Raw genomic sequence first — 27,653 nt, forward strand, 5'->3', positions numbered from 1 at the left:
AGAACACATACAGGTGTACACCGGCAATTAAAAAGTAATATTTAATTAATAAAAAAGCCACAATATGGGAAGTTTGTGTTTTCTTATAGTGTTTCAAATAAAATGGAGTCAGACAAACTTGGATAGAATGAGATACAGGGAAGCAAGTCTGGAAAAGAAATGAGTTCTGACTTGAAACGTTTTCATCAAAGCTCCTGATCAGTTTGTTAATGTCTTAGAAATTACTTTAGTAAAAGTGAAAAGGATGAAAGGAAACTAAACATGTTTCTTGAGTAGTTGACGTGTGCAAACTTAATTGGGTTGCAACGGTAAGACAAGTAACTGCAGAGGCGTCACAGATGAAAAGATGAATGTTTACAATGAGCTGTGTTTGTAGACGGCTCTTCAGGATGTGGGACAGACTCCTCGTGAATTTTCAAACTCTGCTTTTTGTGACTCAGCGAAACGCCTTTTGTTCAAGGAAAATACTAAATCTTCTTCAGCCTCAGTCAGACTGGCATAAAACGAGGAAGTTTTTTTTTTTGTATAACAGCTGTTATTTCTGAAACGCTTTAACAATTATGGCGTTGTGGGTTTCAAGGGACTTTGAGTTAGAACTGCCTCGTCTCACCCTGATAAAAGCAGAACATGTTGTGCCATGTGATTATTTTTATGTTGAGGCAAGAACTTTTGTTTTGTTGCTAGACAAAATCTAAACAGGGAGATTAAATACACTAAACAAAACTTATTGATAAGATTTATCCTCTTTGTCGACCTGGATTGGATGTTCAGCTAATCCTTAAGATTGGGTAAACAAATTAAGCTCAAATATCTACATTTTAAGATAAATGAGGGCTAGATTATATTATAAATCATAGCACCTAAAATGACAAAATCAAACACCTCTTGAAATCATCTCTCAACCTTAAAGAAGAGGTATGCCGAGTCAGCAGATCAGATGCGACAAACATGTCTCCTCATGCAACACAACAATGTCAACAAGCTGTGATCTCAGGCCTCAGGCCTGATCTGACTCCTCCACACTAAAATCAGAAATAAAGACCACGTTTCCTCCTGCGAGCAGTCATATTATCTGTGTGTGATCATTGAACCACGTGAAGTGACTGCCGCTTTTAGTTTTAGCTGACTTCCAGCAACTCAAGGTTACACCATGACCTTTACTCATCACTCTTTCTCAAGGTAACTGCTTAGCTGTCGGGGCGTCACACTTAGTCATATATTACTACACTGTGTCTCACTTAGCTCCTGTACTGAAGTAGGACAGTTGTTTGTTTCATAAATGTTTTTAAGTGAAAACCCTAATGAACATTCTGGCGATAAATGTAAAGAAAATATGTTAAGCTGTACCTCCTTGAGCAAACATTTAAAGAGTCATTCACACAAATATTTCTAAGGAGTGTAAGGTGTTCTTTGCATTGTGAGAGAAAGTGGTGAGGCAATAACTGTTAGTGCATACCTCCTTGCATTGTCGTTTCTTATAGGTTTCCTGCATGACACGGTAGGCCAGAGGTCACGGATTTGGCAGACCGCGCTCCGGACCCGGACCCAACCGGATTTAAAACATTTATAAATCACTGCATGTTGTCTAACGACAGTGTCTAACTTCACTTGCGGCGCTTCTCCGGTTAATATGGTAAAGCTGTTGGAACGCCGGGACCAGGCTACACGTGATACACATTAGCCAATGAGCTGTGTCAATTTGGGTCACTGCTGCTAGCTACTCTTCGACACAACAGGCAAACCTGTGGCATGCCGGGCACCTTGAGCACCTTGATATGTGCTTGAGAATGGCTTTGTCTTCATTCAAACCCAGGTTTAAAGTCTTGCAGGGCAGTGTAAAGCCCTCTGCTCTCGTTTAGCCATAAAAAGGAAAGAAAAAAAAAAACAAAAACAACAAAGAGTCAGTTCAGGTGTTTTATAAAATATGTGATTCAGGAAATTGTCTATATACAGAACTGACAATTGTTGTTCGCTACTTAAAAAAACACATGCATAAAAACCTGCTTTTATTTCAGTGTTAAATTCTGTTTAAAGTAACAGTTTATAATTAAAAATGTCGCCGGATCTTTACTTTATTCGGACCCCGCTGATTTTCAGTTGGTTACCCCTGCAGTAGACGCATGAATGAATTACCTTCTGTAGGTCAAGTTCGGCAAAGGGCCCGTTAATAGCCTATCGATTTTTTAATTTTTTTTTTAAACATTGTGCCTAAGTGGACAAATATCTAAAACATGTGGTGCTGGACTCGAGGATTTTATGTTTAAAAGCTGATAAAGAAGTATGTTCCACATGATGCCAGATGTATATTTGTTCTCTAATAGATGCAATGAGGAAGTCTGAATTTTATACTTTAGAAACATTAAAAATCAGAAAATTTGTTTTCTTCGTGGCACATCAAGAGTTTCCACCCTTCCATTAGTCGTCTCCTGTCTTTTGCCATCAGTAAACGGTCATTACTGACCTACACGTAACACATGACTGCTAAACGCTACAGATTGATGCAGAACAACCAAAGCATCAAATCAGGACTTTTGTCTACAGGATTGATCTTTTGTTGCTGCTCTTTAAATGCGACCACGGTGAATTAGACTAATGTTTCCGCTTTTTGGTTATAGTGGAGCTGGATGAAATCACTGTCTAAAGATCTTTTTAGACCGCTTTCTGTTAACAGTGGAAGATTAGTTAAGAATCAGCAGTTTCCCGACTGGCCCGTCCAAGCTCTTCCTGAGCTGGCAGCGGTAAGCTGCCACCTCTAATGCTGTGGTCCCATAGCTCGCCGGCTCTTCCCCTGTTAGGTTGCTACAGCAGGGAATCTATTGAGAGCCCCATGAGTTCAGGACCCCGTCTCCCATTAATCTATGTTGTCCAGACGATTCGTCCACCTGTTTTTTACTCCCTGACCAAAACAGACATGGACTGAGTGCAGGAGAGAGATGTGAGTCTGCTCAGGAAAAAAAAACCCCAAAGAAAAACAGCCTGCGCTTGAAATCAGTCATCTTCATAATAACGAGGCGGTTGCCGGTCGTGGCTGGTGGAAGTCTGGTTTCCTAACAGTTTTAAACAGTTGGGGTGTGTTGGCCTAGTGGGTTAGAGCCGTGCGCTTGTGTTCTGAGTAGGGTTGCAAGTATCCGGTTTGATCTCCACAGCCTCCACTTTGGGTTCCTGAGCAAGACCTTTAACCCCACACTGCTCCCCGGGTGCCACACGATGGCAGCCGCTTTTAAACTCTGCGGTTTCGTCATACAGTGTGAGCTGTAGCTGCACGCAACGATTGAAAAAATCGCACAGTTTTTGCAAGGGGTAAGGGTATGGGTTAAATGCAGAGTGAATTTCTGCAATGTTAGATAAAAGTTAAATTATTACATAGATATCAGTATTTTATTAGTCTGTGTTGGATTGCATATGGGCCTAACTTGGCTGCAGTCCCATGCAAGTGTTATGGTCATTTCTATAGTCACTGTTTTGTAACACAAAAGATGTCTGCCTCCTCAAATGCAAACCTCTCCTATGGAATTATAAATAAGGCAAGACAAACATAATGACTTTCATTTCATAGGTGATAATAAATAACATACAGATAGATACTATATGACATTTATGTCAGTAAATAGCTGTAATTATTACACATTGTACCTGAAACATTAACTTGCAGACCAATAGTCATAATGCGGTGGGAAAATAAACAGTCATTGTTACTCTGTTTTTTCTTCCCTTTTTTAATAAAAAGCTGGGAAAACTAGCTTTCTAAGTGTCTGTTCAGTTTCCCATAAAGCAGCAGTTTTGTCCAGACAGTTTAAACATATAAAAAATGAAGTCTTAAACTGAATACATGCCAAATTAGGAGCGTTCCGACATGGAAAGCAGATGTGATTTGTGCACATGTGAAACAGTTTTTCTATTTTCTCCTGTTTAATCTTGATTGAAACATCTCTCGATTCTCTGGTCTTCCTAATAAAACTGCCAAATAAATTGCGACAGTATGCTAATCGTCCATTTGAGCAATATTCATATTGTAAAGAACTGCCTAGTGCAATCCTTTTTTGCTAATATATGCCAAGGGTCCTGGAAGTCTTTTTGCATGCTAATGTCATATTTAGCCAGTTTGCCACTCTCATTGTGGCAGATGTTCAAATCAGGCAATTACTTTACCCAAAAATGATAAGGGTTTGAGACTGATAGGAGAACAAAGCAGCGAAATATCACATTTGATATTATAATCAAAGGGCTTCGCTTTAATGTCCTTCATAAGATTTTCTGATATAGTGCAGCCCTTATTCATAATCCAAGTGAAAATCAGATTCTTTAGTACTGTTTATGTTTAAGCACTGCTGCATTTTAAGAAAAGGAAATGTCATGAAAGCTGTACAAAAAATAAAAGCTAAGTAAGTACAGATCAAGCTTAGAGATATTTACCATAATCATCCCAATGCTTTTTATCAGCATAGCAGAGCTTGTAGTTAGGCTGGTCATTTTTTAAAAACCTAAATGTAATGAAATGCAGCAGCACAAGGTGTAGACCTTTCTTTTCTCTCCAACTCCTTTGCATGAAGAACAACCTTTCTGTCTAAGGTAACAGCTTAAAGCTGCTTAAACGATCTTTAAACAATCAACTAATACTGATGCATTAGTTGATTCTGTTGCATAGAAACTCTTGTTGTCAGAAACGTCATGAAGATTTCTTTCTGAAGAAGTAAAACATGAAGTAGTCATCAAACCACAGAGGAAGTGCAGCGTTATCTCTACTCGTCCATAAACCGCCTTTTATGTTGTCACTAACGCTTTACTCCCTGTCTTTAGAGGTTTGATGAACAAACATGGTCCTTTCTGTGGATCGTTGTAGTATCTATACCTACTAGTTAGGGAAAAATGCATTTTAAGTTAATTTAATTGACTTTGCATTTGGTCTTATTATTTGTATCGATCAAGGGTCACTACGAACAAGAGAACATGGGTATATTTTATTGGTGTTTTTCCACCTGCTCTTCCAAACTTAAAAACTCGAGCTCAACCTGTACGAACTACCCAAAAATTTTGAATCACTTTGTCAGATGTTAACGATTCAGGACAACCAAACGTAAATACATTAAACACGTGATGTGTTCCAATCTGCTGGAAAAAGATGAAAATATTATATTTTTCTTAGTATTTCTTTTCCTGCTTAATCAGTAAAACTATTTGGGAAGTACAATGAAAAAATTATGAGAACTTTGGGCCGTCTTGAAAGTTGCACGGTGCTTTATGTTCTTTATAAACGAAACACTCATTAGTTTGTTTACTCTAGACAGATTTTGTCATTTTGTTTACACGTGTAAAACAAAAAGAAATTTAGTTTGGAAACAGCTCACTGGACGATTTCATCTTACTCCACCGTATCCCACAATGCAAAGCAAGCCCTGTTATAGAGAGACATCGATGATTGCTTAGCACCATTAATAAACTGACCTGAAGTTGTTTGGGTCAGCACCTTAATGCAGGTCTCTGGTTTGAGTCCTGCAGATGCTGAACTAGACCCAGAGTTTATACTGACTGCTGGTTGGACACGTTCATGCAACTTGGAGGAGAAACTGGACTTGCTCCTGCCTCTTATTTTGAAATGTCCCTGATCTATTTTGCTCTTCCTGTGTTGGACAACTTGTGCAGCTTTTCTGGCTTTTAGAATGAATGTGTTTTGCTGCCTAATTTGTAAAGACAAGTCCCCATCCCATCTGTAGTGCACCAGGTGAGGGTTCTGTGTCATGCTTCTGTGCCACAGAGCCAGTGGGAATTACAGAATTGATTTGGATGTCTTCTATTTGCAATGGAGAGCAAACTGCAAGGATAATGGATTCTGTATAAATGGAGACTAACGCCCTGGGTGCTGCGCAGAGGCAACCCAATGCGTCTTTAGTCTTAGGTGAAATGCAGAGGAGCAATTTCACTGAAATGTAAAAAAATTATTGTTGCGTTGCAAACAAACCACCCCAAGGGTGAAATAAAGCCGTTAGATTAAACCTTTAGCTGATGAACGTCTAACCTACTGTTTCAGCCACTTCTCTTCCCCTTATAGTTTTGCAATTATCTGCTGATCTACTAAAAAGGCTCTTTTTCCCTGTTCCTCACTGATAATGAAACTGATGCTCCTATGTATCTCTGTTATCTTTGTCAAAAAACACAGATTGCAGAATTGTATTTCCCTTCTCTAAGCAGAGAACATTTTCAGGATTTCTTCAGAGGAGATGGTTGATTATTCTGGAACGGAAAGATGTTCTGCTCCACCATGTGAGCCGGCAGTTCTCTTTGACCATTGATGTCTCTGTACCAAATTGGTCATGTGATGTTTTGCTCTTTTAACTTTAATCCAGCACTTACATCAGTTTAATGAAAGGCGCGAGATTCCCTTAAAGTGAAACTTTATGGCCAATAAGTTCCTCTGTGGTATATTAGCAGCGCTGCTGGGTTTTTCACGCCGAGTTGGAACTTTATCTTTGCTCCTCTCTAAGTCTTTGTGGTTTCCCTTCAGCTCCTGCTGTTATCAAGAGGAACCCAGAGGCAACTCGCACTAACAGGATGCGTCTGCTGACGCGTCACTCTAGCTCTTACCACACAGCGATTTCTTCTACAACTTTCAGAAAGAGTTACCACAGCTAATAATTTCTTTTCTTATAGTCTGTGTTTTTAAGAGTTTTTAAGATAATTATAGTGCCATAGATAATTCACCTGCTTAAACACTTTTTTTTTTTTTTTACATTTTTATTCTATCCAATAGCATGGTTTTCTAGCCTGAGCCCCCTTTTCAAGGTTACGTTATAGTAATTCCTTTGGATTTTGCCCCAAAACCTTCATTCAGTTTTTCGATCTAATCCGGGGTGAACTTGTTGGTGTGCTTTGGATAATTAGCTTGTTGCATAATCCAAAGGAACCAGGGCTGAAGGTCAGAAACCAATGACTTGGCATCTTCAGCGTTTTCTGGAAGAGATCATTTATGGTTCTGGTTATTACTCTAGGTTGTCCTTGTTATGAAGCTGAAAAGTCATTTCTTGAAATATTTGGTGTAAGGTGAGGTAAGCTTTTCAAAATGTAAATCCTTTTCCTAAAACATCGACCGAATGTGGTTAGAAGTCCCAAAATGTTTGCATGTGTTGGTTTGCTCTTGATAAAATGTCACTAAATTTACAAGTCACTGGAGACTAAGCCTCTAGGGTTTCACTTCCTGCACGAGCACTTTTATAAGCTCATTTACAAAGGTTGGACTTTAAGGGTATCTGATTATGTTGAAGTCTTCCACTTGGTCAAATCTGAAGTTTTTACATTGGCCTTATTTTGCACAATTTTCTACCTGCTTCTTGTCTTAAAAGATACAACCTAAACAACAACAGGAAACAACGCCTGATGAAGATTTTGACCTTGCTCGTAGAAGCCATGCATGTTGTCAGCAGGTTAAAACATGCCATCTCTTTCTGATAGCAGCGCCCTGTTTGTTGTTGTATCCAGAGCTAGGTGCATTTTCCACTGTTTGAGGTGGCGGCCATGACAGGCCATGGATCATGTAAACAAGACGGATGCAAAAACTCTGTTTCCATGCAAACATTTTCTGTGTTCAACACGTGGCTCTTAGGCTTTCCCCTTTGGCAGCCTGTAGCTGGGTAGGCGTTGCTTAAACGGGATTTTATTTGTATGTTTTGTGCATTTTATTTGCTGTTCGTTTTGTAAATTTATATCTTCATTGATTGTAAAGTGCGTTCGATAAATGAGCTAAATTAAATATTTAATAAAAATTACATTTAATAAAAATACAAATAATATTTGAAGGTCATTGCCACAGCTTTTTTTAAATCTAAAACATTTTTAAGAAAATTTTGCTGCAGAATAAAAGCATTAATTTTAGTATTTAAGTATGTACTATATAAGGAATTGTTTAGTCAAATCTGACAGGTCAAACATATATAAATATTTACCTCTGGTTACAATGCTGACACTGGCAGTCCCATGGAGGAGGCCTTCATGCTCCTCCAGTATAGTGCAATAGATCTTCCTACTTGAAGAAGTCCATAGTGTAACAATGTAGTTGTCCTCTGCGATTGTTTAAATTTATTAGGTATATTCCTAGAACACAGATTTTAATCTCTAATGGGACTTTCAATTATAATAATAATAATTCAGATAGACACCTAATAACATCCTTCCAAATCTTCTGGACTTCCTACAAACAATGGAGAATAGTTCCTTTTCATAAACATAAATAAACATTTAGTGCAAGTATCTTTTAATATCACTGGACATATGGTGAAGCCTAACTGGTGTTATAAAGGTTCTCATAAGACATTTATATTGCGGAAGATTAAATAGTGTGTTAATTGTTTGTTTATGTGCTTTTAAACATGCCTGATTCCAGTCTTCTTTATCTCTATCTTCGAATGTATCTCCTCTCGAAGCGTCTAAATTATCTCTTGCTGAATAGTTAGAGGAAAGTAAGTGCATCACTTACTGGCCTGTAGGAGTTAAGGGCCCAGTGGCCATCACCTTTTAGTCCACTGCAAATGACTCGCTGAAAAAGTGCCATGGTTCTGATGCTGTCTGGAAGGTGGATAATTCAGAATGGTTCTTCCTGGATTTTTTGTTTTGTTTTGTTAATTAAATCCTCATTAAAATGTCCAGCTAAAACCAAAAACATAACACACAGTAACTAACACTGTACCTTATAAAATGTGTCACCTTTTTATGCGTGATTCAAATAAAGCTTTTATCAGATATCAAATATTTATTCCCTTTTTTATGATTTTTTTTTTTCCCTCTGAGGGGAGTTTGATGAGAATGCTTTCATCTAAGCTATTAGCATACTGTTCTGGTGATGAATGGACACATTGTGCGACTTTGTTGTCTTAATCCAGAGGCCTAGAGAGAATACTGGTACGACGATGCAGCTCCCAGTCCCGTGATGGGCATCGATGCCTTTATGCTTGCTCATTCAGGCTTTCTGTTCCTGCTGCTCTGTTTCACCGCCTCCTCTCTTCAGGAAACTGCAAATGAATTATTTTGACCTCTGCTATTCTAACTATTACAAAGAACACAGTGTTGGAGTGAGGTTGGTTGATACAGTGATTTTTTTTTTCTAATTTCTTTAGCTGAGATTCCAAGAATAAAGAAACATAAAAAAAAGGTAAATAATTTAGATAATCTAGCCTTTCCAGAATTGTGTCAACTCATTACATTTCTTTCAGTCTTCTTACAGGAAAGAACTGTTTTAGCAGGTAACCAAAGTTAAAAGTCAAAAACAGGCAGAGAATAGTGATCAGTATACAGAGCAAAACTAACTTTAAAACCACAGTTTGGATCAGTTAATTTTAAAAAACTTCATTATTACAGTGGTAGCAAGTAAAAAATTTTACGTTTTTTTTAAAAACTCTGATAAAGAGCAGAGGAACATGCCCAATGAGTCATAGCGTCTTTGGTGATTGTGGTGGTGGTCTCAGTAAAGCTGTCAGTCGGCCAGAGGTTTGGTCTACCAATTTTCACCCTTGATAAGGAGGTTAGATTCAGAGAATGTGATAAAACCTATTCTATCAAAACCAGAAATGTTTTGTTCTTGGCCCCTAGATGAATATGATTATTATCAAAGATGTAAACAAATTTTAGAGACATATATTGTAAAGAAAACATGGAGTAATCACACAGATAAGTTGAAATGCTAGTTCTCTTTTGTGCCAAAAAAAAACAAAAAACAATGTGAGTCGTAATTGTAAGTAGCAGCTCCAACTGAAAAATGAGAAAATGCTATTAGAAAAAGCCTGATCAGTGCCTTTCTATGGCCGCCATTACTGTTGTTGGTGCTGCATTTTATTTTACAAATGCAATTAATAGTTATTTTATCCAAGGGACAAAGAGGAGCACAGAAAGCTGGTGGTGCAGGTATTTCCTGCAGGTTGTCTGGAAGCAGTCTCAAAGGTTTGCATCTTCTCATCCATTCTCCTCGCCCTTCTGAAGAGCAGTATCTCCACAGAATGATGCTGCCACCCCTATGTTTTACTGGGGATGATTATTATTATTATTTTCCTTCTCTCAAGTTAGATAAAGAGAAATGGCAAACTTTCAGAAGCAATAAAAATATAACACTAATGTGTGCAGCTAATGGTATCACACAGGAAGCAAGTTTATCTGTAATGAGAAGACCTCTAAAAACAAAAAGTGATAAACTCATGTCACTTTAAGCTATTGGAGCAAAATAAGTGGACTGATGTAAAAAAAAAAAAAAACAAAAAAAAAAAAACTTTTTTCTTCAAAAATTAAATCTCGCAAACATAAAACTTAAATTCAGCGATAAATGTTATTAATTGCATCTGAACCAAACCCTGTGCGATTTTTTTCAATCATTGCACACAACTACAGCTCTTCTGTTTCATCGTACAGTGTGAGTTCACAGCTTATGATACATAATCAGCCCGACACACAGATGCGATCTACCTGCTCACACTGTACGTCTAAAAAACATGTCAGACTCCCTGGCGACGACGTATTTGGACAAACACATGGCCGAGCAAACGTGGCTACTACAGTCTGTCTATTTTACAAAAAGAACTCAATTTCACCCGCACCCCCGCAATGCTTCTGTGTTTTCATCTAAGAGGAAGAAGAAAAAGAATCCTCGTTTGTGCATGCCCACTGAGTGATTTGCCCACGACCTCACGATTACTGATCGGGAGGTGGTCGTGAGAGGCTGCTCGCCCCTCGTTACCCCCTGTATACTACATGACGTATGACACACGATCAGGCTTAAAGTCGGCCCGATCAGAAAATTCTGGCACGACTGGAAAATCGCCCCGAAAAGGGCAAAAAATCACACAGAGAAAAGCCCGGCTTTACGCACTCAGAGTACCAAACTGCAATTAGGCCACTAATGCTACTTTTGAAGAGTGCTTGACTATAAATTTTGTTTACATATTTCTGTTTACATATGGGGATGTTGTGCTGCATTTTGTAGGTGGACGGTCTTGCCTTTGTAGGTCTTCTCAGTTTTGCTGTTCTCTCACCAAACTTTGGGATATTGTTTTATTAACCTCTGAGGCTTTTTTACACAATAGCTGGAATTGTAAATAGTCCCAAATGTGAATGCCTTTACTCATTAGATGCCCTATGAAGACAAATGAGTGAACTGCATTTGGTATAAATGATGTATTCCCCATTGTAATTGTATTTATCACAAAGATATATATGTAGAATTTTTTTTTGTACTTATAGGTTCTATAACTTTTCTGAGCAAAAGTTGCGCTCTGTTGGGCTCCCTCAAGTTAACGTGGTTTCTCCTTGACACTCCTGAACATGAAGAGATAACCCTCATTCATTTTATTGTATGTTTAATGAATTGCTTCACCTTTAAATGCTGCAGTGAATTAGCCTTTTTAATCTTTCTCGTGTATTGTACGTCTTTGCCTGTTCCATCATGGCGCTGAAAGCATAGCCACTCCTTTCAGTTTTAGATGAATCAATTGAAGTTGAGGTCAGACTTTTCCAAGCTTTCAGAGCCAGAACCTTCCCAGTTCACTAATCCCAGTAAGAAAAAACAAGTCCAGTGACTGCACCTCATGTAGCTTTTTATGGAGAAAAGAGTTTGTAAGAGATGTTTATCCGTCTTTTCCAGAGCTTTTGACTCCTCACCTGAGCCTCTGTCACAGTAAACATTGGTTTTCTTACAGTCAGACTTCTTGCTTTCTATGGAAGCTTAAGTGGCAGAATGAGCTGAGGAAGAATAAAGAGTAAAAGTCAAGGCAGACAGTTTAGTAAACACAAACTTTTAACTGTGTTTGCAGTTCCCTTTAGCCAAGCAGAGGGTAAGGTTGATTGCAAAACTGAGATGTTCTGTATGGTGAAGATGAATCTGCAAGATTTGCTGCGGTTAAAGAAAGCCTTTGTTTGGAAGATGCATTTCCTTCACAGCTGTACACATAAGATGTATCTGTTGAGGTGAAACAAGCTTTTTCTAAGTTTCACTAATGGTATTAAAGTTTTCGTCTCAGAGCTTCAGATGTTCTACAGCATATCACTGCTGTTTTGCAGTTTAAAGGTTGTAGATTGTAGTTGTTGACCGCTAATCCAAGATCTGAAAGACTTTCCCTCCAAATTGAAGCTTCTTCTTCCTGTTCCTTGCTCCTCCTCTTTCACCTTTTGTGGGTTCAACATTAAGAACACTATCCTGGAAAGGAAAGGACCTTCGTACAGCTGTGCTGAATCCAGACAGCCTTTAGCCTTGCAGATGTCATTACATGACATAAAGGCACATTGATGATGCCAAAAGGCCTTCTGAAAAATAATCTTCAGATTAGACATTTTCAGACTCTCTTGTCTTCAGGTTTACACTTCTTATAAATTGATTTTACTTTGTAATGCACCACATTTGTCTTTGAACATATAGTCAACTAGCTGCACTATATAGTTATATTGATAATTAGGCTGATGTAAATTAAATTAGTTTTTCTCATTTTAATTAGATGTAAAGTACTACTTTTCTGTGAAAAAAGTTGCTGATCCTAAAGGAATTTGTGTCTCTTGAGAGGGCTGATCTGAGCAGAACAGGATGTGGAGGGAACTTGAAGACCAGGGATGTTTCACAGAGTGTTCTGCTGTGTCACAGATAAGAAGTTAAAGCTCATGATGGTGAATACTGTGGTTATGCAAATAAAAAAAACCCTAATCAATTTAAGAAATCTTTAAATTCACTAACCATCTCCTTAGCTCAAGAAATCAACCGTTTTTCTAAAAGTGCCTCATTATCTTTTTAAGTTGTCTAATAAACTATGATATTTGGATGCAACCTTGAAGAATGACTCTGCCTAAAGATAAGCCATCAGTGGAAACCATTTTATCTAATGGAAAATAATAACGAGGGACAGGAGGAATAGATCATTTTTACGACACACTCTTACATTATCAGAGCATCTTTGAAGAATTATATATCTTTCCTTACAAGGGCAACTCCCCTCCCCCAAACTTTAATTTAATTTTTAGATTGTGAACAACAAATTCCTGCGCTCCTAAAATCTGCCTTTATAAATGTCTTGCTGTTTTAATCAGGCTTTGCAGAAAATATGTTTGTATTTGTTTTTCCTTTGAGAAAACCTTTTAAATGTTTTTGTTTGGACTTATCTTTAAAGGTATAGAGGACCCACCCTTTTCACTAAAAATAAATCTACATGCACAACCCTGTACCCGCTCCAAAGAGGGAACTCCTATTAAACGTGTGCAAGAGCATGCACAAGCCCATTTCTCCTTGTTCACGCTCTGTTTAAATGTTGCTGTTCTCATAGTTCATACAAGCTTACTGTGTCCGAATGTCCGCCCTAACCCCTAAATCCCTTAATCACCATACAGAGTGGGGACTATATAGTGGACTCAGTTAACTTACCATTTGGACAGATGATCACTACTCTTTTCTCCCCGTTGATCACATAACTCCTCCTCCTTCACTGCGCGTTGCCTGCACCATCTTCATTATTAGTCGCCACTGTCGGGTGTTAACAGCGGGCTGCTGTGACAGCAAATCCCATAATGCTTTGTGAGGAGAGCTCTCTGCACAAAGCATTGTGGGATATATCTGCCTCTTCTTAGGCCTTTCTTTTCTTCTCATACATTCGTAGACACTTTTTGTCTAACGACATTTGTCAAAGAACCGTGGTGACCCTACCTTTAAATTCTTTATTTAGAGTTTCATAAAGAAACTCTACGTACCGGTAAATTAAGATCATTTGATTCTGTAAAAGTACTTTTCACATATTTCAGTCCTGAGTGCCTCAGAATTCCTCTGCCACCTCCGTGCTCTGGCAGAGATTCTCTGACCTGCAACAACCTTGCATCTCTGAGCCCTGTGGGCTTGACCCATCCTTCTCACTTTAACAAGATGTCTTTGAATATGTTCTTTTTTCTTCATATCAATAAGAACTGTCCTGTTCTAGACTTTTAAAAAGTCCAGCATAAAAGTAGCATGCTGGTGTGTTGTTCAAATCAAGAGAAAGACCACAGGGTGCAGAATGTCTCGATGGCTCGATAAATCATCTGCACATCTATTTTTAGGTGGGAGTGTTGCTGTAGTGCAACTTTTTACAACTTAGAAGAAACAAAGATGCCAACATAGACGATCGTTAACCTGAAACTGTTTCAAGGCTAGTCTGGAGAATGTGTGGTTAAATTCATTCTTAATTTTGTTCTTAACATGTACTTTTCTGCTATTTTTAAATTACTTGCATTGCTTTGTTGCAGTTCCAGTTACACAATGATGAAAACAGGCCTGTTGTGTTCAACCAGCCAGAGAACAACAGCTTCTGCATTGGCCTCTGTTATACTGAATCAAAGAGGATTTCCTGAAGTGTTGAGGATCAGAAAGTCATCAGCTGTAATTAACAGGAGCAGCTGCTACAGATAGAACACCTCTTTTACGAGACAAAACATAGTTTAAATGGGAAAAAAAAGGGGAGTTCTTTTTCTTTTATTAACCGAGACAAAACGACTGCAGCTAACTGGGAAAGGGTAGTCTTCGTCAAATCCACAAAGTTGTTGGTTTGAGTGCAGCTGTCTCCTGCCAGATGTGAGCGTGCCCCTGGGCAAGACACAGTAGCCACCAAACTCATGTGATCCAGTATTCACACAAGGGGATAACGGCCTCTGAGTAAACACAAACTGCACCTGCTGCTCAAACAAGATCACCAGTTCAGTTGTCTTTTTTCTGTATCTCTGAGCTCCCGTCTAGATGGTAGTAGATGGTCTTAGCACAGACGCTGTGATCTTGTATTAATTAAATTTCAATATTCATACTAAAGCTGAAATGAACAAAACTTCATCCTCCATGCCAATAAATACAAAAGCTGCTCTATATATTTAAGGGTCGTTGCAAAAAAAACAGATGTAGTTTGGAATACCAGATTTTATGTGGGAAAAACAGACACTATGCACATTTCTGACATATTCTCAGGCAATTGGTTGGACTTAAGTTGCTCTTGTTGACCAAAACTTGTGCAAGTTGTTAGTGGTTGATGGAAACAAACCTTACTCTGCAAAATGTGAGATTATCATAAATAATATTCTCATTTTTTGTTTAAATATTTAAATGTTTTCTCAAATGTTGCCCTCCTAATAAATTTGCTTCAATGCCATCTTTACAATGTCGGCCTTAGTTGCATGATAGTAACCTAAGCTAGGAAGATATGTGTACACACACCTCCAAATTGCATAAAAGATGCTTGCTTGGAAGTCAACTTTATTCAGACTATACCTAAATTGTGTCCTGCAACGATATGATGGATGCGATGTGTTTAGGAAGAAAGGCAGACACAGTAGTTCATGGGAATCATAACTGTAGCAATAGTTTAAAAAAAGCTGACATCTCTATTACTGCTCTGTCCCTTACCTTTGGTCATGAAATATGAATCAACGCTGGCACAAGCTCAGAGGTTGTAGCTACTGAAATAACTTTATTTAATTGGAAGAGAAAAGGTGAGGAACTTACTCCCCTACTGAGATTTTAATTGAAAGTGAAACTGCAACTGCCCCCCTCTATTAAAAGTAGTAATTTAAAGTATTGCGGTTATGCTGTGGACACCTCCCCTTAGAGATATCCTGGGAATGTCCAACTAGGAGGAGATCCCCAGGGCAGAAGCAAAGCCTGCTAGCTGAGCTATGGGCCTGGGATCTCCCTGAGATGCCTCCGAATGAGCTGAGGAGAGGGATTCCTTGGATTCCCTCCTAGATATGTTACCCCCTTGACCTGATATCGGATAAGCAAAAGGAAATTACTGGATGGCTGCAAGAGTCAAGGCATGACTCATAAAAAAAAAAAACCATCCCCTGGGTCATGAGATGCTGTGTGATTAACAGATTTTATATGCATTGCACAGGATTCAGTCTTCGGGCATGGAAAATCTTAACTTACATCATCTGGTATTTCTGATGATGTGTTGGAAACGGTCGGGAGACTCCAGGGCCGTCTTAATGCCATGTGAAGATGGCTGGGTAGTTTATGCTGAGAAACTTTTGTGTGTTACACTGGAAAAAAAAACCAAGCTCTCCTCTGAGCTCCGTTTTGAATTTAAAGAGGAAGTCAAGAGGAGATTTAGAGTTGAAAAGGGCAGAGAAAATACCTCTGCTCAGCAGAACTCCTTCCTTTAGCAGACTGATGGGTTTCTTCGGTCTAAGCGGCCAAATTTACTGGTTACGTAGAAGAGACAAATTAACCTTACTGAAATAAAGTTTTTGATGGTCTGTCTCTTGATGCCTTTATAATTTACATTCTTCAACGTTGGGGAAGTGTCTGGGGAAGTGTTGTAAGTTTAAGTTAAAGGATGTTGAAGGAGGAAATGCCTCTCTTGGCTTGAAATGTTCCCTCTTTAAGTGTCGTTCTGCTCTGGTGTTCCTGTAGGTCGTTGATCAGACAAGAGGTTTGGACAGAAGGATTGTTTCAAACTGCCATCACAAATGCTGATATCATTCCCCAAAGGAATAACATCTGCTCCCAGTGACTTTGCAAACTTTTAGTTTCCTCCTCACCACCAACAAAAAACATTGTAGATGAACTGTTTACTTTGGGTTGACTGGTGGTCTGTTTTTTTTTTTTTTTCATGCTTATCAATGATGTCAGGCTACAAAACTCTTGGTATTCATTTGTTGTTTTAAAGAAAGGGGGGGGAAAAAGGACTCTCCACTTAAAGCCTTCACTCAGCATCAGGCTGTAGCTTCGCTCCCTTTGCTATCTTTGCCTGATGGATTATGGGGTTTTCCTCCCAACTGTCTCTGACAGCTGACTCAGTCCTCACCCTGAAGTTTTGCATATCCCTTCCACCCTGCTGCCTGTCAGCAGACGAGCAGGAGGTGTAGCAACAGTTAATTTGGCTTAATGGTGGCGGATTACGTTAGACATGCGTATTAGTCTTTCTTTAATGGAAAGATAGTTGTTCTAAAACTCGTGGTTTATAATCATCAAATGCAATTAGGCTTAGATCATTGTTTTAAAATCTACTCAAGAAGTTGAAATGTCCTTTTTATGGTTAGGTTCTTCAAAGTTATCAAATTATTATTTTTTGGAATAAATATAAGGTGTATTACTCAATATTGAATTACTAGAAGAATTTAAAAACATAAGGTAATAACTCACCTTTCAGACTCAACTTTTTAAAGCAGAGTATACTTTTTCTGTTGGTTACCAAACAACTGGGTAAAAAAAGTGCCAAAATGTAGCTTTTTCAGCTAATTTAGGATCTGAAAATGTTTTGAGGCATTCCAAAGCCCTTCATTGGTCTGGGAAGTTTGTATGCGGGGCACAAAAAGCCCACTCTACAACAAATCATTCCACCCGGACCAACTTATTCAATAGCACACTGCTTCCCGCGGCTGGCATAGTCATGGGAGGCAACAAAAGCCCCCAGGGTGGTGATTTAGAGAGAACTTGATCCTGTAGCATATGGACCCGGTCAGCTGCAGAGCAAACCAGTTGGCAGGCATGGAGTTGTCTGAATGGATTGCAGACAACTCCCATTTCGTCCTGTAACACAATTTTATCCAAAGGGCAAAATCCTCAGTAGGGACACTACTGGGCTGCACAATGTTAGAAAACATTTCGATAGAGATACTTAGGATGATTATTTACATCTTTTCTCTCTTTCTCATTTGTGCTTCCATTACACTTTGACCTTTAGCATCCTGGATAACATAAGTAGTGTCTGGTGTGAACATCTGCTGCCAAGAGACTCTGTTTAACTTGCTAAATCCTTCACTGGGATGATCATTTTAAGTTTATACCAATTACTCCAGAGCAGAGATCTCTAGAAATGGCAGAACTGCAGCACAGATGTTGCAGAATGACCCAAAAATATAGCTTGAGCTCTACACTTTGGCTCTATACCCACCTCAGCTTTCATAGTGCTTGGAACTGAAGGGCACCCTAACAGCACAAGTTTTCAATTACCTTAGCAATAACATGGTAATTTGAGGGGCTCTCAAAAATGCAAATTTAATTTCCGAGGACTAAAGTGTACCCAAATACGTAATATAGATGACAACTATGACATCACAGAAATGGTAAAGTATTTGGTTCTGATGCAGAAGAACAGTTCATTTTAAGTGGAACAACTGTACTGTTTGTAACTGGACACATAAGCATTACAGGTGTCAACTGATCCACAGAATCCGCCCCATTTCCTCATGTGTACACAAGTCGGATGGTAACGGCCTGACAGCTGATTGGTGGATATAATATTCCTGAAAATAGATCTTATCTAGGGTTTAATGTGAGATGTTTTTTGCTTTGCTGCTTATTGTATCCAAACCATGCTGATACTTCAGGATCCTTCAGAGGCTTTGCTGGATTTCTGCCTGTCATCTGTTCAGTGCTACAGCAAATGACTTGAATGAAATAGTTTCACTTGATAATGTGGAATTTCATGTACATTATGAGATTATTTATGTCTCAAATGGGCACTTTTATCTATTTGATGGAAAAAAAAAAAGTTGTTGGATTAACTTCGATTTGAGAATGCCCTAAAGTTTTTCATGTTTTAGAGGCTCACCCTTTGTACCTTGTCATTACATCTCAAGCAGCCTTTTCCTTTCTACTCCCTGGCCCTTCGCCCGGTTTAATGGATTTTCCCTTATAAAATCCATCACATCCATCAGGTCCCACATCTGAGCTCATTCTCCTGTATCGTTTGAGTAACTGCATCTGCATCCTACTTGTTTTAGTCAAGAAAGCTCCTAAAACTTTAAATTAGTTGTATCGTAGGTAGGTGCATCTTTAATAAGTCTTGATGTAGCGTGAGATTGGAGGGGAAAAAATGGGGCCTGAAATATGATTTTCTAAACAATAGAGACAGATGTTGTTTTCTAGCAGTCATTTCCCTTAGAATCCAGATTGTTTTATGACTACTAATATATTGTCTTTAAGGACGAAATGAATAAACTGAACATAATTAAAAGTAGGGTTAAGTTTCATCAGCTTGGAAACTTTAAAGATGAAGCACTTTTTCCAGGATTGCATAAGTTAGTTAGCTGATACACCTCTGAATGACAGGACTAAAAAGTCCAGATGTTTGGCAGTGATGTACAGCTGCAGGAAAAAAAAAACTAATAGATCATATCTGTTTGAAAGGCTCACGCAGCCCAGTGGTGGTAGGTGGGGGGTTATGATTTACATTTGTTGTTTGTTTGGCTAGCGGTCATTGTTTTTGCCCCTTAACTCCTTCATATATAGAGGAAAGTCAGGAGTCAAATGTGAGGCTATTTGTCTGACGGGTGCAGATGATTGAAACTTAATCATCAATTGGAAGATGGTGACTAACTTCACAGGTCTCTGAGATATGAGACACAGGGCTCTTTTAATAAACATCTCTGTCATAAAGAATAACAGTACATGTACAGATATGGATGACAGATGTTAATGCTAAATGCAAATATACAAGATGTGGGATCATGCACGGCTTGTGGGATTTAGTTTTACCTCTGCATTTCTCACTTTGGAAATAAAATGCATAACAGAAATGCAACAGTTTTTATAATGCTGCACAAATAATAATGTACTCAAACCTAGTTGTGTTATCTATACCTTTTTATTAGAATTTAATCTACAATGTTAAATAATCATCCCCTTAATATATGCTTTGAGTAGAGCAGCAATTTCAATCCCACCGTCTACAGCTCTGTTGTAACGGGGATCCATCTCAAGTTGTGAAGCCTGCCGCTGCAGACCGCCGGTGTGGAATATTGTCCATTTCTGCTGCTAATATATTTTTATTATAAATCCCTTCCAGCTGCTGATCTAGCCTCCTCTGTAACGGGGGCTGAAGTGTATGAGCCTTGTTTAAGCCAGCCAAAGAACGAAGCGTGCCCCAAGTTTTGTGTGATTCTGGAAACTTAGTTTAAAAAAAAAACAACTTTGAGCATTGAAGTCAAAACCCTCTAGCTTCAAAGAAGGTCACTCTGAAAATTTCTAACAGATCCATAAAGATGGAAGTCTTTAAATGACTTTCTAATCAACAGTGTTGTCAGAAAATCTATTAAAGCCTGATTTAGCCGTTTGAATTGACCAGGAAGTCATCCCTGGAACACGAGGGGAATCAATGAGCTTCTTCCAGCAGAGGCTGCTCTCCTGGCAACCTTTCAGTTTAAATTCCCCTCATGTGGGCAGAAGTTGGGGAAATCTTTTTTTATCAGGCTGCAGTATTGTTTTCCAAGCATTTATGCAGTTTTTGTATTGCTTTAGTTTCTATCACATGTCTGCAGCTGCGCCCCCAGGCTCTGCTTCACCTTGTGATGGTAGCAGCTCTATCTTTACTTATCTGTTTGTTGGCCTCTTTGGTGGCTGAATGTGAACAGATGTGAGCCGTCTGAGTCGACTTCAACAGTAAGCTAAACCAAAGTTGGTTTCTCTCTTTAAGCTGCTGTGTTTCACCGTACTCTCTTTTATAGCTCTGCTGGGGCGCCATTGATCCTTGTGTCATTTTCGACTTGCTTTTTGTTGCAGAATAACTTCAGCCGTTCCTAATCTGGTAATATGTGCTACTGTATCACTCCCTGTTGTGACTACACACAAGCAAACACTTTGCTTCAGTGTGTTTGTGATTAAGCCTCACTTTAAGCCCTGCTGTGGTCCATTTAGTCCTCCTGGGGCAACAGTTTAATCTTTTCTGAATTAGCTTTTAAAATATGTTTGTAAAGGGAACCTTTTCAGGAACAACAGCTCCAAAGTTGAACTTGTTTCTGGCCTTCTCTTCAGTGGATTGAAGCATTGATCACAAAGCCTTACATCACTGTTTGCACCAATTAGTTGAGAGGAAATCTGTTGTTTTCTGTACGATTACTGGATCAAATACTGAAAAATCTTTATTTTGCTGTTTAATGAGCCTCAACTCTGAGAATATCCACCATTTTTTGCGGACTATAATTTCATCAACCTAAGACTTTAATATTAAAACATAAATTTTTGGGTTAAAAAAAATGGATACATAATTTTATGGTTGCTTCATTTTACTTTTGGATTCAAAACTGTTATCTGTATGAAGAAATTTCTGTTCGGGGTGTTACTGGACCCTGCTTTAACTCAGGATTAGGAATGATGGGATCCATTTCAAACCTGGTGAGCCAATAAAGCTTAAGTAGCTCCATCTTAACAGCTGTGTCCTAGAATGAGACAGCCAGGGTTTAAACTCTGCAATTGTTTTTTTTAATCTCTATTTTCAGTGAGTTGTTAAAACATGTCACAGATCCTGTTATCGGTTTCTCGGTTGTAAATCAGCTGCAGAGTTTATGCTCAAACATTCAATTCATAAACCTCAGAGCTGAAGCTGGACTCATAATCCTGTTTGAAACTTTAAGAGACAAAACTTGGAACAAAAGCAAAGTTAAAAAGCCAATTCTCTATGGGGTTCTTTAAGAAGTTTGAGATAGAAAGCTGTGAATCAGTTGGATTTTGCTTTAGATGCTCTGGTGCCGTTTTCTTGTTTTCATATGGAGGCGGTCCAGAGTCCTGGCAATGTTCTGAGTCCCCATCCTCCAGTATCTAGGAAAGATCCAGTGACCTAATCAGCTCCCGTCACTATTCTCTGCATGGTTTACATGCAGTTTACATAAAAATGCTAAAAATCCTCCTGCTTGCAAATAAGGTTACCGTTTCTCTGATCACAGTATGTTTTTATACAAGTCTTTTATGGGTGTACAATAATGCAGTTGAAGTTTAGAACATTCAAGTACCTCATCAAAGGTGGATCCATAAGGCAAAGTTACCCATCAAACTAAACTTTTTACGCATCATATTTACATTTAAAAATGGCGCCGTTTGATGAGTGCAAGTGTTTGTGATAATGATTGAATTCAGGCTAAAATAGACGTCACTTAAGCTCTGAATAATGTGCTAATGTGGGTTTTGTTCAGACATAAAAACACTTTAAAGTTATGAAAACCTTTTATTTGAAGGCAAGCTTTTTTTGTATTATTTTAAATTATCTGTAATCTTTCCTCTTTTTATTATGTAATATTTTCAGTCAGAGGGAACACAACACAAAAATAAAATCCTTGATTGATGAACTGCTTAACTTGCTATCAACCTAATCAAATACGGTAAGTGAAATACTGTAATTAATGATCTACATTTTTCTATCCATTAGGGGGCTTTTCTGTGGTGTTCCTGGCTCGGACGCATAGCGGCGTCCGCTGCGCTCTTAAAAGAATGTACGTGAACAACGTGCCGGACCTGAATGTCTACAAGAGAGAGATCACCATCATGGTGAGAAGTTTTGCACTCTTGCTCATAATGACTGCAATATTGCTGCTCTAAAGAGGTGATGTTAGAAGTCAGTTTGTTCCACCTACATCTTCTAGTCTCTGTTAAATAATACATTGGAATCTACCTGGCTTATAATGTAAAAACTGACTAAATCAGTTTTGGGTTTGTTTACAGTTCTTGTTTCTGCAGCTCCACACTCCACAGAGCCCTATGGCTCACTGTAAAACACATTGAATCATGAAGCAGGTTGCATCATAAACACCTCCCTCCCCCTCCTCTTTCCAGCATTTCCAGTCTGGTGAGAGCAAAACAGACTTTTAGCAGAGAGCTTACTGACATGGCGTAAATGAACCTGGTCGATCTTTAAACGACTTCGATCTGTTGCACATGATTGCCTCAGCGCACTCCAAACGTTTTAGCTGCTAAACCCTCATAATTTTTTTTATATATTTCCAAAGCCCCTCAGACATATTTGACCCTGACGGACTGAATCATTATGAGCGTTTGACCCCGGAGTGCGGACGAGCAGCTCGATCAGAGCCATTCAGGCTGCTTTGTCAGTCTGTTCGCTGTGTCATCATCTAGAACGATGTGCAGCTCCCACACCCACAGCTGACCTTAAACGTTGACACAGTTTGGGCCTGTTGGGACATTGCCTTAGGTGTGTTGGTTTCCACAACACACACTTCTCATGCTGGCCTTTAACTACCGACAAACAATCGCTTTATGTCAGTAAAGCATAATCAGCAGAATTACTTTGAGCAGAAGATGGGAGCTGAATGAAAGGAGTTCCGAAAGGTAAACTAATTCAGTGCAAGTAGCTCAACATGAATATTAAAATGTTACATTTATTAAAGAGTGAGTTTATAATTTTTTTGTATTCTAGTCATTTTAGTTAAGGCTTTAAAGGTGCAGTTGAACCTCAGTGCTCCTTGGCTTTAGCAACCAGTCTGTTTTGTTTTTTTTTCATCAGAGGAAAAGAAAACCTTATTTATTAAAAAAAAACTCCACCTTGTAATCCACCTTGTCGCTGCTGCCTGCGTCACAAACCTGACACAGCAGGAACTACGTTTACAAAGCAGTTATTTCTGCTTTGCTTCATGCATGCTCTGCATGAGCGATTGCTGCAAAGTAGCCAACACGATTTAGTCATTAGAAAATGTATTATTTGATATAATAAACTGAACTGTAATACTTTTATACCCAGGATTGACTCTGTATGATTTATTTGCACTTACATATTTTGTAAACAAACTGGATCTGTTTTTTTTTATTTTTTATTTAAGGTTTCTTAAGTCATTAGCAGTGAATCGTTGGTATATAAAAACACATAAAGCATTTAGTTTATTTAAGTGTGAGCCTTTTATTGAAGCTCTGTTATAAAGATTACTATTCCCAGTTGTGACTCAGCACTGGCGGAATAAAACGATAACCACTACCTACTCCAACAGGCCTATTGTTTTTTTTTTTCTTTACCATTTAATCAAAATAGTAACTATTTTTCTTAGCAGTTAAAGTTTGGACACATTTTCTGTGTCACATGTTTCAGATAATGTGTGAACATGTTTGTATTTCTGGACTTGCCTCTAGATCTTACTCTATAATATTCCATCTGTTCCCCAATCAGGATGTTGATCTGTCCACACATCAATCCATCTGACTGTCTCATCTATACATTCTGTCCTTCTATTTTTTTTCGCAGTCCTTCACTTTATTTATTTATTTATCTATCTATCTGTCTTTCTGTCATTTCAATTCAGTTTGTTTATACAGCGCCAATTCACAACCCGTCATCTCTTGGCACTTTACAGAAACAATTCAACCAGATTCAAAGTTTTCTATTTAAGGAAAACCAGCAGATCAACCCATTGACTCGAAGGCAATCCCTCACGCCAAGCATGCTTGTAGCGACAGTGGAGAGGAAATCTCCCTTTTAACGGGAAGAAACCTCCAGCGGAACCAGGCTCAGTGTGAGCGGCCTTCTGCTGAGGCCGATTGCTGTTCAATGAGACAGAAGCAGATATACAGATAAAAACAGAGATACAAAAGGCAACTTTTAAGCTTTTGAGGAAAGACACAGCCAGGCAGATGATTTTGAACTAACAGATTCTGCAGAGTTGGAGAATATAGAATGGAGCAGAATGATGAAAAGGGGGGTTCCTATGTCATCCAGCAGTCTAAGCATATCTATAGAGAAAGGTCGGGATAACCTGAGCCACTCTAACTAAAAGCTTTATCAAAAAGGAAAGTTTTAAGCCTAGCCTTAAAAGTAGACAGGGTGGACTAAAACTGGTGGTTGGTTCCACAGGAGAGGAGCCTGATAACTAAAAGATCTGCCTCCCTGGGAACTTGTTAGGAAAGTAGAAAATAACATTTGTTTTGGTTGATGGATCTTGAATGTTTGTTTGTATCCTTATCTTTCCTATGTTTTTCACCCTGCCTGCAGAAAGAGCTGTCGGGCCACAAGAACATTGTCCGTTACCTGGACTCGACAATCAGCTCGGTTTCAGACAGTGTGTGGGAGGTCCTGATTCTCATGGAGTACTGCAAAGGTAAGCTGGGGAAGATTCTCAGTCATCTAGGCCAGAGGTCTTCAACAGGGGGGCCGCGAACCCTAGGGGGTCCGCAGAGGTACTGCATGGGGGTCGCGAAATTTTGGTTAATTAGACTTATATTCCCCCCTGCAATATTTTCCACTAATTGAAATGTCTTTAAATCCACATTAACATGAATTCAACACACTGTAGTAAACAGATAAATGGAGGCAGAAGATGTCTTTCAGTCATCAATGCAGATCTGCGTTTCTGAGTAAAAATAAGTCAAATACACAAAATTTCATACAATATATAAAATAAGGGGGTCCCCGCTCCATCTCGCCATCAGTTTGGGGGTCCTTAGCCTGGAAAACGTTGAAGACCCCTGATCTAGGCCATAGTCATAAAAAAAAAAAAAAAAAGATTCAAAAATTTAAAAAGCAATCCACTGGACTTTGTTTTCCAAGTTTGTAGACGTTTCGCTTCGCATTCAGGAAGCTTTTTCCATTTAAAATGTCTGGAATAGCGTTGAGTTCCAAGGTTCATAGAGTAGCGAAACAAAGCCTCATAATGGTTAAGAAAACATGCAAATAGAACCGAAAAAACAGGTCCACCCAGTGGTGGCAGGTGGAGTTAATTTTTTTACATAAATCATGCCCTTCTGAGGCTTTATCAGAGTAAATCTGTGTTTTGCATGGTCCAATATTGTTTCACAAACCTAAAACAATAACGTACCAGTTTAATAATGGAGAAGCTATTTGTAAGCTTTATAGTTTTTAATATATATAAAAGCTATTTAAGAGCAACTATGCAAATTTACAAACATCTAGAAAAAGTACACTATTATATTACTTTCCATGTGAATCTCAGATTGTTCATGCTTCCTTTCCTTTTCTAAAAAGTGCTTTAAATCAGTCCTACCTTTCTTTATCCATGCTGGGTCAGATCCTGATGTTTAAAAAAGGAGGCAGAGAAAGCAGAATAAAGCGTTAGCCTCGCTCCATGCAGTTAGCCAAGCCTTGCAGCTAAACAGGACCTGGAAAAGGAAGTTTCTTGCCCCATTTCTTTCTCTCTCTCTCTCTTTCTCTCCCCCCCCCCGCCTCGAGCTTCCCTATACCTTTGTATTGCAGACGCATGGACAACTTCTAACGAGAGTCAATGGGTAAAGATTTTTGCCCCCAGTGCAGAAATAACTCATCAATCCAACGTAAAATGAAGTGACGCTTCACTTGTCATTAAAGATTCAATACATATCTTGAAAAGCTAAAAAAAATATGTCAATATATTTCGAAATATTTTAAATTTGAATTTAAAATGAAATTATAAGAAACAGTACACACATTTCTGTCTTAATAAGGGTCATTTAGTAGGTGGTGCGGCGCCCTAGCGCCCTCTATTGACCAGCCGCCGCTGAGTCCACCCATTAAGTTTGTTGAGGTCTTTGTTGACCTGCATGCCTATAAAGCTTGGAATTCAATGCCAATCCGGACATTTCGAATTGAAAAAGCATCACGGATGGGAAGCGAAACGTCTTCAAACTTGGAAAACAAAGTCCAATGGGTTGTTTATTAACAATTTTTGTAATACTGCAAAAGTAAAAAAAAAAAAAAAAACCTTTCTGGAAATAGAAAATCAGAGGATTTTTTTTTTATAACCCTGATATATTTTTCTGCTTTTAAAATCCACTTCTCAGAAGTCTGAATGATTTTATAGATCATGCCACTGCTGGGCTCACCTGGTAAACGACTGTCTCGGTTGCTAGCTTCCCCTAAACTTTAAAAGTAATGATTAAAACTGATCTGTTGTATCCTAACAGCTACTTGATAAAGATTCAACTTTGGTCAACTGGAGCTGAATGCTTAAAGCGGAATGCCGTTTTTTTTGTTTTTTTCTTTTACATTGGGCCCATGATTTTACGTTATTACATCATGTTCTACTCACCCATATCAGTTTTGCGTCATTTGGAGCTGTCTGGGGGACAGACATCCGCGATTATAATTTTTTAAAACAAAGCGGAACGTGTATGATGTCATCCGCTCTCCGGACTGGAGTTGTGACAGGCAGCCCAGGCATCAGGCGGCTACGCTCTACCCCTTCTATTCGTTCGACTAGCTAATCTGAATCGTTCAATTCCATTTGGAGAGAGAGATCATCTGTGGTAGAAGCACCAGACATCTTCCAGGCACGTGAGGGAAACTGGAAGCAGTTCAGCGGACAGGATGAATGAATGGTAGCCGGCGCGCATGGATGACGTCATACACACTCCACTTTGTTTTAAAAAAACATAAATATAAAAATATAACCGTGGATGTCTGGGGGACAGTGAAATGCCTACATGTTATGAATGCTGGCGTACCATAAATAATAAATTATGAACAGTTTAGTTTACGACGTTACTTGGATATAACCTAACCGAATATCTCATATGGGTGAGTAGGAAATGATGTAATAACCTAAAATCAAGGGCCCAATGTAAAAAAAAAAAAAAAAAATGCCGTTCCCCTTGAATCTTGATGCTCCTCATTTTGTTTTTCAAAATTGGAAAAAAAGCAAATGTTCCTACAGGGGAAAAATAACCTTGATAATAGCCGGACACATACTAGCATGGTTTGTTTCTACAACCTTAACGAGGAAGTTGATGAGTGTTGTTTTTCTTTTTTTGCAGCGGGTCAGGTAGTGAAGCAGATGAACCAGCGGTTAAATGTGGGTTTCAGTGAAGCCGAGGTCCTCCACATCTTCTGTGACACATGTGAAGCTGTGGCTCGCCTTCATCAATGCAAGACCCCCATCATTCACAGGGACCTTAAGGTGAGGGGGACATAAGTACATCTGGAGTTCCTGCACTGTCTGCAGAAGTCTATAAGTGTTTTCTAGGTTTGGGTGAGTATAAAAGC

General features: G+C 38.8%; 1 protein-coding gene across 2 annotated transcripts in view; it reads left to right on the forward strand.

Moving 5' to 3' along the window:
* Positions 1–27,653, forward strand: part of bmp2k (BMP2 inducible kinase) — a 62,713-nt gene that overhangs the window by 4,266 nt on the left and 30,794 nt on the right. For both annotated transcript variants that reach the window (XM_015373614.1, XM_015373613.1), the window contains exons 2-4: positions 22,107–22,225; positions 24,672–24,777; positions 27,425–27,567. In XM_015373614.1, the coding sequence (XP_015229100.1) occupies positions 22,107–22,225; positions 24,672–24,777; positions 27,425–27,567 (368 nt within the window). The remainder of the gene's footprint in view (positions 1–22,106; positions 22,226–24,671; positions 24,778–27,424; positions 27,568–27,653) is intronic.

The sequence above is a fragment of the Cyprinodon variegatus genome, unplaced genomic scaffold, assembly GCF_000732505.1.
Source record: "Cyprinodon variegatus isolate N-32 unplaced genomic scaffold, C_variegatus-1.0 Scaffold89, whole genome shotgun sequence".
Classification (NCBI taxonomy): domain Eukaryota; kingdom Metazoa; phylum Chordata; class Actinopteri; order Cyprinodontiformes; family Cyprinodontidae; genus Cyprinodon; species Cyprinodon variegatus.